This window comes from Nicotiana tabacum, chromosome 22 (genome assembly GCF_000715075.1).
Source record: "Nicotiana tabacum cultivar K326 chromosome 22, ASM71507v2, whole genome shotgun sequence".
Taxonomy (NCBI): domain Eukaryota; kingdom Viridiplantae; phylum Streptophyta; class Magnoliopsida; order Solanales; family Solanaceae; genus Nicotiana; species Nicotiana tabacum.
Genome location: NC_134101.1, coordinates 226,574,028 through 226,586,890, shown reverse-complemented (window position 1 = coordinate 226,586,890; position 12,863 = coordinate 226,574,028). Strand labels below are relative to the sequence as shown.

Here is a 12,863-nt window from a genome sequence, read left to right as displayed (position 1 = left end):
GGAAAAATCGTTCACATACAATTCTAATTCTCTTCAATATTTTCTTATTGTTAAACTCTGAAGCATTTTTTTCGCAATGTCTGAAGAGCGTAGAATAAGAGTTCCATTATATTGGGGGGAGGGTGAGGTTGTGACGGAGAATAACTCTGTGAGGTATAGTTTATCTCCACAGGGTCATGTTAAATTACCACTTATACTAGAGTACGATAAATTGATATCGTTGTTATGTAAAAAACTGGGAAAGAGGAAACGTTTAGTGATACTTAAAGTAACTGGAAGATATCCGTATTCCGTCACTCCGCAAGGGGCTGATTTTTACTCGGAGTTAAACATCTACGATGATGAAACTTTGAGGGATTTTTTGAGGACTCCGGATGAATACCAGGAATATCTTGTAATAAATATGTTGGATATGTACGTCAAGGTCGAAGATGTTCCAAACAAAGAGGTGACCAGACATGTTCCGGATAACCCCCAGTCATCGGCTGGCTATTCTGGAGGAGTTTTTGCCGGACATGTTCCCAATGAAAGAGTTTTCCTTGATTTAAACTTATCCCCGCCTGCTTTACATAATTAACAATGCGAGTGGTAAGCTTCAATTTTGCTTTGTGGTACGATGTACAATTTTGTTGTATTCAATTTGTATTAACGCTCATATATTTAACAGGGGGTACAGGCCGGATATGAGTTTTATAAATAATGAACCCGAGCATAGTTTTGGTGTGTTGGATCAAAGTGGTCCATCCGGGAGCTATCACCTACATGAAAATGTCCATCATGGAATTTCATCACATTACGACTTGTAAGTGAAGTGATACAACTACTTGAAAAGTATTTTGTAAATTTATCATCTTATTAATTTGTTAATTGTGCCATGAAAACGAGCAAGTTGAAGCAAATGTACTCACTCAATTGCCCGAAGACGACGTATTAAATCGGAATCTGGCAGATGCACAGAGTGAGGAAGAGAACAGTGATTATGACAAAAATGCTGATGAATCTGGAGACGATACACCCTTTCATCGTGAGGATGGTGATGAGGAGGATGAGAAGGAAGGACCTGATTTGACGAGAGAGTATGCTCCACCCCCTAGACGAAGAGTGCATGAGTCCCAAGTGCCGTTTCATTCAAGGGAAGTTCCTTACCTTGATAACTTGCCAAACATGCCGGATGTGGAAGCTCTAACAAGTGATTTTGATGAAATTTGGACAGCAATGTGGGATGAGTCTAGACCAATGGTGTTGGCAGAGGGCATGCTTTTTCCTGATAAAGCGCGCCTAAGCAGGGCTTGTAAAATGCACAACGTAAAAGAGTGTCGTGAGATGACGGTATGAGAGTCAAGTCCGGTTGTATACACGGTTGTTTGTCACAGGTGGTTTTGGCCATGTCATTGGATGTTGCATGCGATGAAGAAGAAGACAGGTCTATGGAAAGTGGATAAATACATTCCCACCCAACCATGCGAAATGGACACATTCAACGGGAATCATTTCAACTTGGATATTGACTTGATTTCTCTTGTTCTTATTCCATACATCGAAGCAACCATAAGGTATAAATCAAAGAGTGCATTACAGCAGTCCACCAGGAATATGGCCATACAATTACTAAAAGAAAGGCATATCTCGGGCAAAAAAGAGCGTTTGAAATAGTCTATGGTAACTGGGATAAGTCATTTGCAGATCTCCCTAGGTACATGGCTGCACTGCAGCAGTTTAACCCCGGGATGGTTGTTGAATGGAAGCTTGAGCGTATTCCAGGTAAACCAGAATATATGTTCAATTACATTTTCTGGGCGTTTAAACCAGTAGTTGATGGTTTTTCGCATTGTCGGCCCTTAATATCCGTAAATGGCACTCATGTCTATGGAAAGTACGATATCAAACTGTTGATAGCTGTGGCAGTAGATACTAATGGACAAATATTTCCTCTAGCTTTTGCTATTTGTGCCAATGAAAGCCAAGAGAAGTGTACGATGTTTTTGAACCACTTGAAAGAGCACGTTGTGAAACAGTGTTCCGGTATTTGTCTAATATCTGATCGGCACGGTGGTATCTTAAGTTCTATGGAGAACTTGCCTGCATGGCAAGAACCTTATGCCTATCATCGTTACTGTGTTAGGCACTTTAAAACTAATTTTCAGAAGGCATATCCCAACAAGGATCTCCATGATTTGATGGCAGCAACAGACCACTAACAACATAAATTCTGGATGCACATGGAATATATCAGGAAAGAAGACGAGGCAGCTTATCGTTGGTTAATACGATATGACCCTTAAAAGTGGACGTTGCATGTGGATGGTGGTAGACGATGGGGAACTCTGTCTACAAATGTGTCAAAGTCTTTCAACGGTTATTGAAGTCTGCAAGAGGATTGCCTGTCACAGCCATCGTGCGGTTGTCGTTCAAGCAGATGGCGGAGAGGTTTGTTGAAAGGTCTGCAGCTGTAACATCATTGATGGAAAAGGGTGTTGAATCTATGCCAGTGCCTATGCAAAGATTTGAGAAATATAGACGGCGAGCGCATTGGCATTCATTTTTGCAGTATGATAACGAAAGAAATATTTTTGAAGTTCGCACCGCTATCCATCAAAATTGAGGTAATAATGTACATACTGTAAATGAATCTAGAAGGTTATGCTCTTGTGGAAAATGGTCCATCTACCACATGTCTTGCTCGCTTGCCATCAAGTGCTTTCAACAAGTTGGTTTGGGTGTAACCAACTATGTCGATCAACAATATAGTGTTGCGTAATACGTAAACACATATAGTGGGCAGTTGCAGCCAGTGGGTGCTGAGCATTATTGGCCGCCTGAACCATTTAAAATGGTGTGTAACAAGTCCTATTTGCGTCGAATACAGGTGAAGAAGATAACGCGTATACAGAACCAAATGGATGTTAGTAAAACCATGTATGCGCACAGATGTGGTATATGCTCGCAAACATGACACGACCCTAGAAAATGTACTTTGGGTGGAAACATTAATCAAGCTCGGGGTGAGTGTTCTTCTAGTGTACCTAACTATCCATGAGTTGATGTTGTAATAATTAGTTGTTATGCCTATGTTGCAAGATTTATGAAATAAAATTATGCTTGTTAATTATGATTTGTATTTTTCGATTTTACCTATTTAAATAATAATTTAATTTAAAATTGTCTTGTCAACATCATGACATAAAGTTGACAAGACATAAAGTTGTCTGAAATAAAGTTGACGAGACATAAAGTTGACAAGACATAAAGTTGTCTTGCCAATATCATGATATTTAACACGTAAAATATAGCGCTATTACATAGTACGTTATGTATTTAGCGCGGTTGAACACTACATTATGTGTATGTTGTCTCGCCTATAAATAACGGGCTCATTGTAGTTATTTTGTGTGCTCAAAATTTACCAAAAGCAAAATTTCATTAAAAGTAAGGTTTTTTTTACTAAAAGCAAATATTTCCCAAATGGCTCAACCTCTTCGTCAACCAAAGTGCAATTGTGGAAAAGTATGCTCGATGCAAAACTGTTGGGATAGTGGTGAGGTTGGACGCCGCTACTAGTACTGTATGAATCAGTTTTACAAGGTCCCCGGCGAACCTATTTGTGATTTTGAGGAATGGGTTGATGAACCATGTTATCAGGATTGTTACAGAGAACAACTGCAGTTTCTTCATAATATGTGTTTAAGACAACGGGAAGTACAAAAAGAAAGCGATAGAATTATTGCACACTTGAGGGCGAAACTGAAGGAGGTGGGTGAAGAAAAATGGAAAACACAATGGAATTGTGATGCACAAAAGGAGCGTAAAGAAAAATATAAACGGGAACTTGCGGAGGTGAAGACGAAACTAAAAGAGGTAGAAGAATAAAAAGAACAACTGGAAGAACGATTTAAATGGTTGGAGCGGAGAATAAATGGCAACCAGGGCGAAACATTGGCATGTATGTGTTTAGTGTAATTTTCATATTTCATGTATTTTTATTATGTTGGCCTGCTATGTTTGTGTTTGTACTAGTATTTGTGCTATGTGTTTAGTAATGAACTTTTCTTTCAGTCATTGTAATAGAATTTTACTTCTTTACGACTTGTGTTTTTATTGCAGTACGAAACTAGCTACTTAACGGAGAAATCAAAAAGTAATTCACATATTATATAAAAGTTGTTTTAAATGTACATATAATGCCAAATAAAAATGAATAAAATCAGTGCGTCCTGCATCCAGTGTGCCTCAACGCAGCCGCTGGCCTGAGGCGCATCGCATCCCACCTGGGGACGCTATCAGGATCGTTATCATCAAATCTTCGCCTTATAGCCGGATGCGCCGCTGCATGATCATCAGTGGTGCTGACAGGATCAGTAGAAGAGGCCGTCAGTCCAGTAGAAACCTACATAAGAGTCAAAAGCTCAGAATAACAAAGTATATAATTCGTCAGAACAATTTGAATTGTCGTACCACTATTTCCTCGGGCTCTTGAATGTAATCATCAGTGGAAACCATGTCAACATCGCGTTCAACCTTAAAAAGGAAATTAACAAAGTTATGAAAAAAAAGACATTATAATTCAATACGCTATGAAAATCATACCTGTGAACGTGATGATGAACCATAAAACTATTGGCGCCCACCACTTAAATCTCGGATCGGCCGGTCCTCAGCAATGGTAGACAGGCATGGAAAGTGTGTATCCTAATCCACTCCAGAAAGCTGCGTGCCCGTGATCAATAATTGACCTAATGGGGTCACCTGCGAAGTCCCTAGAGTGAGATCCGTCCTAAGGCCACCCGGCATATCGGTAGGAACATAACCAGCAGGGGCCTCAACTCCCCCTTGTTGGGGACCACCTCCTCCTCGCCCACCACCACGTCGTCCGGCACCCCCACCTCATCGGGCACCACCACCTCGTCGGACACCCCCACCTCATGCCACACCAGGACCTCACTCGTACTGATCTGGCTTCACTTAATCAGGCATGTGAGCCAAACGTTGATCCTCCTGAGCTCGCTGTAGTGTCCAGGAAGCCAACTTTACAAATCGACGGCTATAATCCTACAAGGCATCTGCAGGATCTCCAATATAATCCTGCATCTGCAGTCCTATCTGGTAGACTGTGTGTAGTCCAATAGCTTGCACAACGTATACAATATAAACTACGTATATTGCACTAAAATATTGTTATATGATGAAAAAAATAGAAAGATACCAGGGCCTCGTGTCGCCTGGCGTATGGAACGTACCGACCGCCAGCCTGATGCATAGGGTTCCCGATAAAAGGTCGGGTGATGTGCCGGTACCAGGACATATACCTCTGAATATCCATCTCCTGGTCCCAAGTATGTGGGAGCGGAATCATCTCCTCTCGATGGTCCCAACTCTGGATCTGCCCGGCTAACCATGCCATAAATGGGTCGTCCGCCCGGATACGATCATCCCTCTAATAATGCGTAGGCTCCCATATAGGCACCCTCGATATATACTATGGGCGGCCAAACTGCCGAAGTACCCGCTCCGAGGCATGATGCTCCACAATATCAATGCATATGAGTGGGGCAGAAGTACTCCAAATATGTCTATTAGCCGAGCAATAAGGTGGCAGAGAAGATATCAAATCCTCGTTATATGGCGTCCAGATGAACTATCAAATAAGAACATGAAACATGAGTATGCGCAACACTAAGTTAATCCATACAAGGTAAGTTTAGGTACATATTTACCTGTGCGCCCTCCAGCAGATCCAATACATCCCTGCAGAGGGAGAGATTATGATGAGCATCATACTCCCGTAATAGTCTACGGAGGAGAACCAATCTCCTAGCTAGAGGGAGAAATGGAAGTAGGAGGTAATTGTGGTCGCGATGGCTGAAACTGCAAGAACCGCTGCCAGGCCCAAACCTAACATACAAAATTGACGTAATGGTTAAGATAAAGTCTAACTAGGTAGAGTTTGAAATGATGAACACATTACTGGAATATGTTGTCACCTGTAGATGCGGCATAAAACCACAAACATCTCTCTGAGTAGCCATACTCGCCCGACACATCTGCCTATACATGTAGCCGAGAACAGCAGCACCCCAGCTATAATAGGGTAACTCATCCAGCAGCTGAAGATGATGCTAAAATCTAAGGCTGATGAGGTTTCCCGAAGTATTAGAGAACAAGACCCCTCCAAATACAAGAAGCAACAACAACCTCGTATAATGGGTGATGTGCTCCTCATCTGTATCGTCAGTGATATCGGGGTGGAGTAGCTCCAGGTGTTGTTTAATAGGGGTCAAAGCCAACCGACTAGCACCAGACGATGCAGCCTCGTCCTGAGGCCTGAAACCAGTGAGCTGATGCAGCATGTCCAAATAATGATCATGCGACATATATCTCATAGCAATAGGTAGTGAAACGGTCATGCCATCAGCGGGCAGGCCATATAAAACCTCAACGTCCTGTAGCGTGACGGTAGTCTCGCCAATGGGCAAATGAAAAGTATGCGGCTCCGGTCGCCACCGCTCAATCAACGCCGTGATCAACGCCCAGTCAACCTGTATCTGGTCGATCTCAAAAATCGTATCGAATCCCGTGGCCTGGAGGTGATGGACTACACGCTCGTGGAGAACTCTGTCATGAAGAAAATCCCACAGGTCGTCCACTCTCCTAGTGTGGAGAGTCTGGGAAAGTAACTCTCCATCCCATATATGGGCGGACCTATGATCGCCATGAAGCACTAATAGCTCACGTGAGTAAGGGCCGGGATGTATAGGCGCGTCCATGTTGTCAACTGTAAATTAAACAACATTAATTGTATGTTAATTATTAAATTGTACAAAGTATATGTAACAATTTGGGTCCAGACTCGATATTTTAGGCCCAGTAGCACCAAATTTTCATGAATATTTATGTGTGTCAATTTCAATTTTTTAATAATTTTGTGTGTGTTTGTTTTATAATTTAAATTCTAAATTTTTTTAGAGATTTAATTGTACAAAGTATATATAACAATTGGGTTCCGGGCTCGATATTTAAAGCCTAGTAGCACCAAATTTTCATGAATATTTATGTGTGTCAATTTCAATTTTTTTAATAATTTTGTGTGTGTTTATTTTATAATTTAAATTGTAATTTTTTAGAGATTTAATTTTACAAAGTATATATAACAATTGGTTCCAGGCTCTATATTTAAGACCCAGTAGCACCAAACTATCGTGAATATTTATGTATCTCAAATTTAATTTTTTGATTATTTTGTGTGTGTTTGTTTTATAATTTAAATTCTAATTTTTTTATAGATTTAACTGTACAAAGTATATGTAACAATTGGGTTCCAGACTCTATATTTAAGGCCCAGTAGCACCAAACAATCGTGAATATGTATATATGTCAAATTTAATATCTAAATATTACACTAATATCTAAGTTCGGATAAATATAACATACTAGTTTTGCAAATACAATACAAAAGGACATGGAAATACATTCAATAGGCAGTGACACACATTATTATAGAAGTTTGGACATAAAATAAATCGAATACCTCGATGTTGTGTGTGTATTGCGTGAAAATTTGAAGACGAAGGAGATAAACCACGAGTCCAGAATGCTCTACTACGATGGAGGACCTATGTTCCTGACCTTTTGTGTGACGGGAGGGACCCACAATTTTTTTTTTAGACGGGCGAGCAGTTGGGGGTGGGGGACGACAAGGAGCAGGGATGGTTTGTAAAAAAAATGGGGGAGGGCTGTCGAGGAAGAAGACGAGTTCAAATTAAACGCTATATATAGCGTATGATTTGAAAACGCTATATATAGCGTTTAATTTGAACACGCTATATGAGAAGTCAAATCGTCTGACACATATAGCGTGTAACAACAAGACGCTATACTTAACGGCAGACGTTAGCGTTACTATATAGCGTGTTGTTGTTGCACGCTATATATATAAATGTCGTTTTTTTAATAGACTTATTTGTGTGTTTTGAGTCCAAACACACAATATTTAGGTTCCAGACTCAGCTAATATAATGGTTTTATTCAAATATATTTTAAAAAAGACAGTTATTGGTACATAACCCCTTGTAAGTTGGACCATCAATTCAGTGGTGCAGCTATACAATTATTTAGTATGTTTTCTTCTTCTAAAATAGTCCTATCGCCAAACTATTTGAATGTGTTTTCAGGTATTCCTTGATATTTTGTTCAAGAAGAGAATTTTGTCTAATTTGATGAATTTTTCTAGAAGATTTCTTATCTAAAATAAAAAATTCTAGCAGCCATTGTTGACATTGTTCTTTGTCATGCTTCCATTGCTTAATAAGAACCTCATCTCCAATAATTAGTCGATTAAAATATTAATATTTTTCACCTAGTTTTGTGTTCTTTAAGTCAGGTCAAACATTTATCTGTCATATTATTTTGACCAGAAAAATCCCATATTCTTGCCAAAGAAAAGGCCTATATATGCAACTTACTTTTCAGAACCTATCAAGCCAAAATGCAGATCTTCAACTTTTTCTCCCTTTTCCTTTTTGTGTCTTTCCTCTTTTTGTTAAGGAAATGGAAGAACTCCAACAGCCAAATCAAAAGATTGCCTCCAGGCCCATGGAAACTACCTTTAATTGGAAGCATGTTTCATATGCTAGGTGGACATCCACACCATGTCCTAACAAATTTAGCCAAAAAATATGGACCTCTTATGCACCTTCAACTAGGGGAAATGCCTGTAGTTGTAGTTACTTCTCCAGAGATGGCAAAAGAAGTACTAAAAACTCATGACCTTGCTTTTGCATCTAGGCCTAAATTTTTGGCCACCGAGATTGTCTTTTACAACTGTTCTGATATCGCCTTTTGCCCATATGGCGATTACTGGAGACAAATGCGTAAGATTTGTGTGATTGAATTGCTTACTGCCAAAAATGTCCGATCATTTAGCGCGATTAGACAAGATGAAGTTCATCGTATGATTGAATTTTTTCGATCATCTACTGATCAGCAAATTAATGTAACAAAGAGGATTTGTCAATTCACAAGCTCTATGACATGTAGATCAGCATTTGGGAAAGTAATTAAGGAGCAAGACGAATTTATACTACTAGTCAAGAGAAATACAGCCTTAGTGGAAGGGTTTGATGTAGCTGATATATTCCCATCACTTAAGTTTCTTCATGTGCTAAGCGGAAAGAAGGCTAGAGTTATGGATGTCCACCACAAGATAGATGCCATTCTTGAAAATATCATCAATGAGCGCAAGGAAATTGCAACTGGTGAATTAGGAGGTAAAGGTTTAATTGATGTACTATTAAGACTTATGAAAGAGGGAGGCCTTCAATTTCCAATCACCAACGACAACATTAAAGCCATTATTTTTGTAAGTACTATATACTGCACAATTCTACCCTTATTATTAATGTTACTATCAACCACCAGTGTGTTCCATTTCACATGACGTGCTTTCCTCTTTAGTTTATTTTAAAAAAAGCACCTGTTCTAGAAATAATTTAATTTTTAAACTTCTCAATTTATCCTTAATGACATATTTTTAAGTCACAAAAATATCATTGCATGTTTAAAATCACGAGTTCTCATAATTTTCGCTTTCTTTGTTACATTCCATCCCCAGTCAACTACTCTCACATTAAGTGAATGGAGGGGTGTTACTATTTAAGTATAAACTTATGTTCTCAAATTGCTTAATTAGTTTCTACAATTATTTTTTTGTACTAAGATAGTCGGTTAAGCTAGTTTCAAATAGGAATACTAATCTTACATTCACGATGAAATCTACAGATTTGAAAAGTACAATGAAAAGAGCATATCAACCACCACAAGGTAGAAGTTATTTGAACATTTTAATAGAAGTTGATCAAAGAGTTTGTACAAAATAAACAACATGAAAAAGATAATTTAATATTATTACTTGCTCATAAATGAAGGATATGTTTGCTGCGGGAACAGAAACTTCATCGGTAGCAATTGATTGGGCCATGGTGGAAATGATGAAGAATCCAAATGTATTGGCCAAAGCTCAAACAGAAGTAAGAAAAGCCTTTAGAGGGAAAGAAACTTTTGATGAAAATGATGTCGAGGAGTTGAAATACCTAAAGTTAGTCATTAAAGAAACTTTCAGACTACATCCTCCATTTCCTCTTTTGCTCCCAAGAGAATGTAGGGAAGAAACAGACATAAACGGGTACACTATTCCTTTGAAAGCAAAAGTCATGGTTAATGTTTGGGCTATTGGTAGAGATCCAAAATATTGGGATGATGCAGAAATCTTTAAACCTGAAAGATTTGAGCACAACTCTATGGATTTTGTTGGTAATAATTTTGAATATCTTCCCTTTGGTAGTGGAAGAAGGAATTGCCCTGGGATATCATTTGGTTTAGCTAACGTTTATTTTCCATTGGCTCAATTGTTGTACCACTTTAATTGGAAACTTCCAACTGGAATCAATCCAAGTGAACTAGACTTGACTGAATCGGCTGGAGCATCTTGTGCTAGAAAGAGCAACTTGTACTTGTTCCCTACTCCTTATCAACCTTGTCAAGAGTGATGTCAAGCGCATCAAACCTTTTTAAAATAAGAACATTGCTTTTGACTTACTTTGGAAATCCCACCATTGTACTTTCTTTTTCTTGTGTTTTACGGCATCTTTGGTGGTCTAAAGCCAAATTTTAATAAGAGACCATTTTTTATCTTTTATCTATAGTGTAATTATTCTATAAATTATAGTATTAATATTTGCATTGGTTTCTTTTCTTTGTTCTTTATGTTATTGGTAAGAAAATTCACGTTAATAAGATGTTAGAATATATTTACAATGTGAACCTTAGATCTTACTGTAAAAGGCGTTATTTACCAATATGAAGATTTGAGTATTTTAATTCATGTTTCTAAAATATTTCTATTGTTAAAAAATACACAATTTTTTTTTTACTTTTAAGTACTTTTTTTACTTTTAAAGATTTTTTTTTCTATAAACTTCAATATGGTCTAAACAAAAATAAGATAAAAAAAATCCACAACTAAAAATATTTTTGGAAGCAAAGGCATTACTAGCCACCTTTTGAGCCGCCCCTGTTTATAATACGTGGGAATATATATCATGATAGTTTCCGACACAAGCTGTTAAATTTTCTGTTGTTTTTACATTTTGAAATATAGTGAAGTGAGGCCAGTGGGGACAAATATACTTACATCCCCAGTATTATGGTGAGGAGATAAATTGATGGTGTCATTATATTATGTTTTTTGTGCACCATACAACTTTATAAGAACATGTTTTGTAATACCCCATACTTCAAACAAGTCCTAAACATTAGTTTAAACTTTTAAATAACCTTAAAGGATGATTTGGAAGTTATATGGTTAACATAGATTATGTTATGTTGTTGTTGAATTGATTCCTGATTAGCAAATTAGTAATGTTAGGTGATAACGCCAAACTATGCGTTATACAAAGACACACACGGACGTAGCAAAAATAATCTGAGTAATTCTGCCCAGAGTCGAACCACAGATAATTAACCTATCAATTACTTTTGACGGATTTATTAAATTCACAGAATTAATTTCCCCAAACTTGTAATTCACAATTGATGATATTTCTAACAACTAAAGTCTGAAAATAATTAACAGCTGAAAATTAACTATGCTTGATGCGTAAACAGTTGGAATAAGGTCTAAGGTAATGGTTTCTCCCGTTGGTGATTTCCTTGGTTGTACGTTTCTTATAGCAATGCCTTAGTTGTCTCTCTCAATCAAGAACTCTCCGGCTATCATAAATCTCTCTCAAGCAATTATGATAATTTACTAGACGCACTCTCTCAAGCTACGCTAGCTAGATTCACATTACCGTTCTTTTAGATTGCACCCGAGGTATCGTTATCTCTAACCCAATCTCTAAACCCTTGGTTATGACTTTCGTTTATACTCCGGGAGTGATGTTGTTCAAACAACTACCTAAATATGCACTCTCTCTCAAGAAGATACATAATAAATAAGAACGGATAATTGAGGGACCTTTCAACTAACCACAATCAAAACATAGATGAACAAATAGAGATTAACAACCAATTCAAACTATATTAATATAACAACCAAGTCATCCCCAACGGGTTTCACCAAAACCTTAGATTAAAGTATTTAGCTACTCATGACAACGTAAGAATAAACTATGAAAATATTCATAATGGAAAATTGCAAGAAAAATAGAAGAGAATAAGAACTATGATGTTTTGGGTGATCTTTCACACTTGTTCTTCTTGCAAAAGTAATCTCAAAATAAGCCCCCCTTTCTTGGGCGAGTTTCCTACATCTTATAAGGGGTTTGCAAAAGCTTTCCCGAATTGACACTTTGGCCCCTTAAATTTCTGGACTGTGAATATGATGCCGCGCCCGTGGCGTCGACTGCGGCGCTGACCGCGGAGAACACTGACTCCAACCGCGGTGAGTATGCTGGGCCTTTTTGTCTCTGCGGTCCTTCTCTTTTTTGCTCTTTTGTGTTTGGATACTTCTTGAGTGCGTGTTTTCTTCACGTTATTGCCTCTAAACACTTCATGTTGCTTCCTCACATCTTATATTCCCTGCGAAACCAAATAGCATTAATTGAAGTATTTTATTGGCAACTTACATTGTAAAACAACAACAAAGCATTGGCAAATTATGGTGTAAATAACAACTATATAGCCTATTATCAACACCCCACACTTAAATTATTGCTAGTTCTCGAGCAATTCACCACACTCCATAAAAATTCATTCCCTATGCTTTTTCCTCAACGACTCACGCCATGAACATTTCACAAGAGTTACACCTATTAGTGAACAACTTTTACCTCAAAAATCAAGTTTTTCGTACCCTGTAACATTTGCACTTA

The 12,863-nt window shown here is 38.0% G+C and overlaps 1 protein-coding gene across 1 annotated transcript; it reads left to right on the top strand.

Annotated features, from left to right (window-relative positions):
• Window positions 1–8,434: 8,434 nt before the first annotated feature.
• Window positions 8,435–10,687, top strand: LOC107817490 (premnaspirodiene oxygenase-like). Its single transcript, XM_016643331.2, has 2 exons — window positions 8,435–9,352; window positions 9,918–10,687. Exons 1-2 carry the CDS (start codon window positions 8,480–8,482, stop codon window positions 10,536–10,538), a joined length of 1,494 nt encoding a protein of 497 aa, XP_016498817.1. The 5' UTR covers window positions 8,435–8,479; the 3' UTR covers window positions 10,539–10,687.
• The last annotated feature ends 2,176 nt before the right edge of the window (window positions 10,688–12,863 follow it).

Bases quoted from the DNA above. Each gene is read 5' to 3' on its own strand.
- LOC107817490 (XM_016643331.2), top strand. From the start codon at position 8,480: ATGCAGATCTTCAACTTTTTCTCCCTTTTCCTTTTTGTGTCTTTCCTC. The intron at 9,353-9,917 runs GTAAGTACTATA...TCATAAATGAAG, and splicing joins ACATTAAAGCCATTATTTTT to GATATGTTTGCTGCGGGAAC.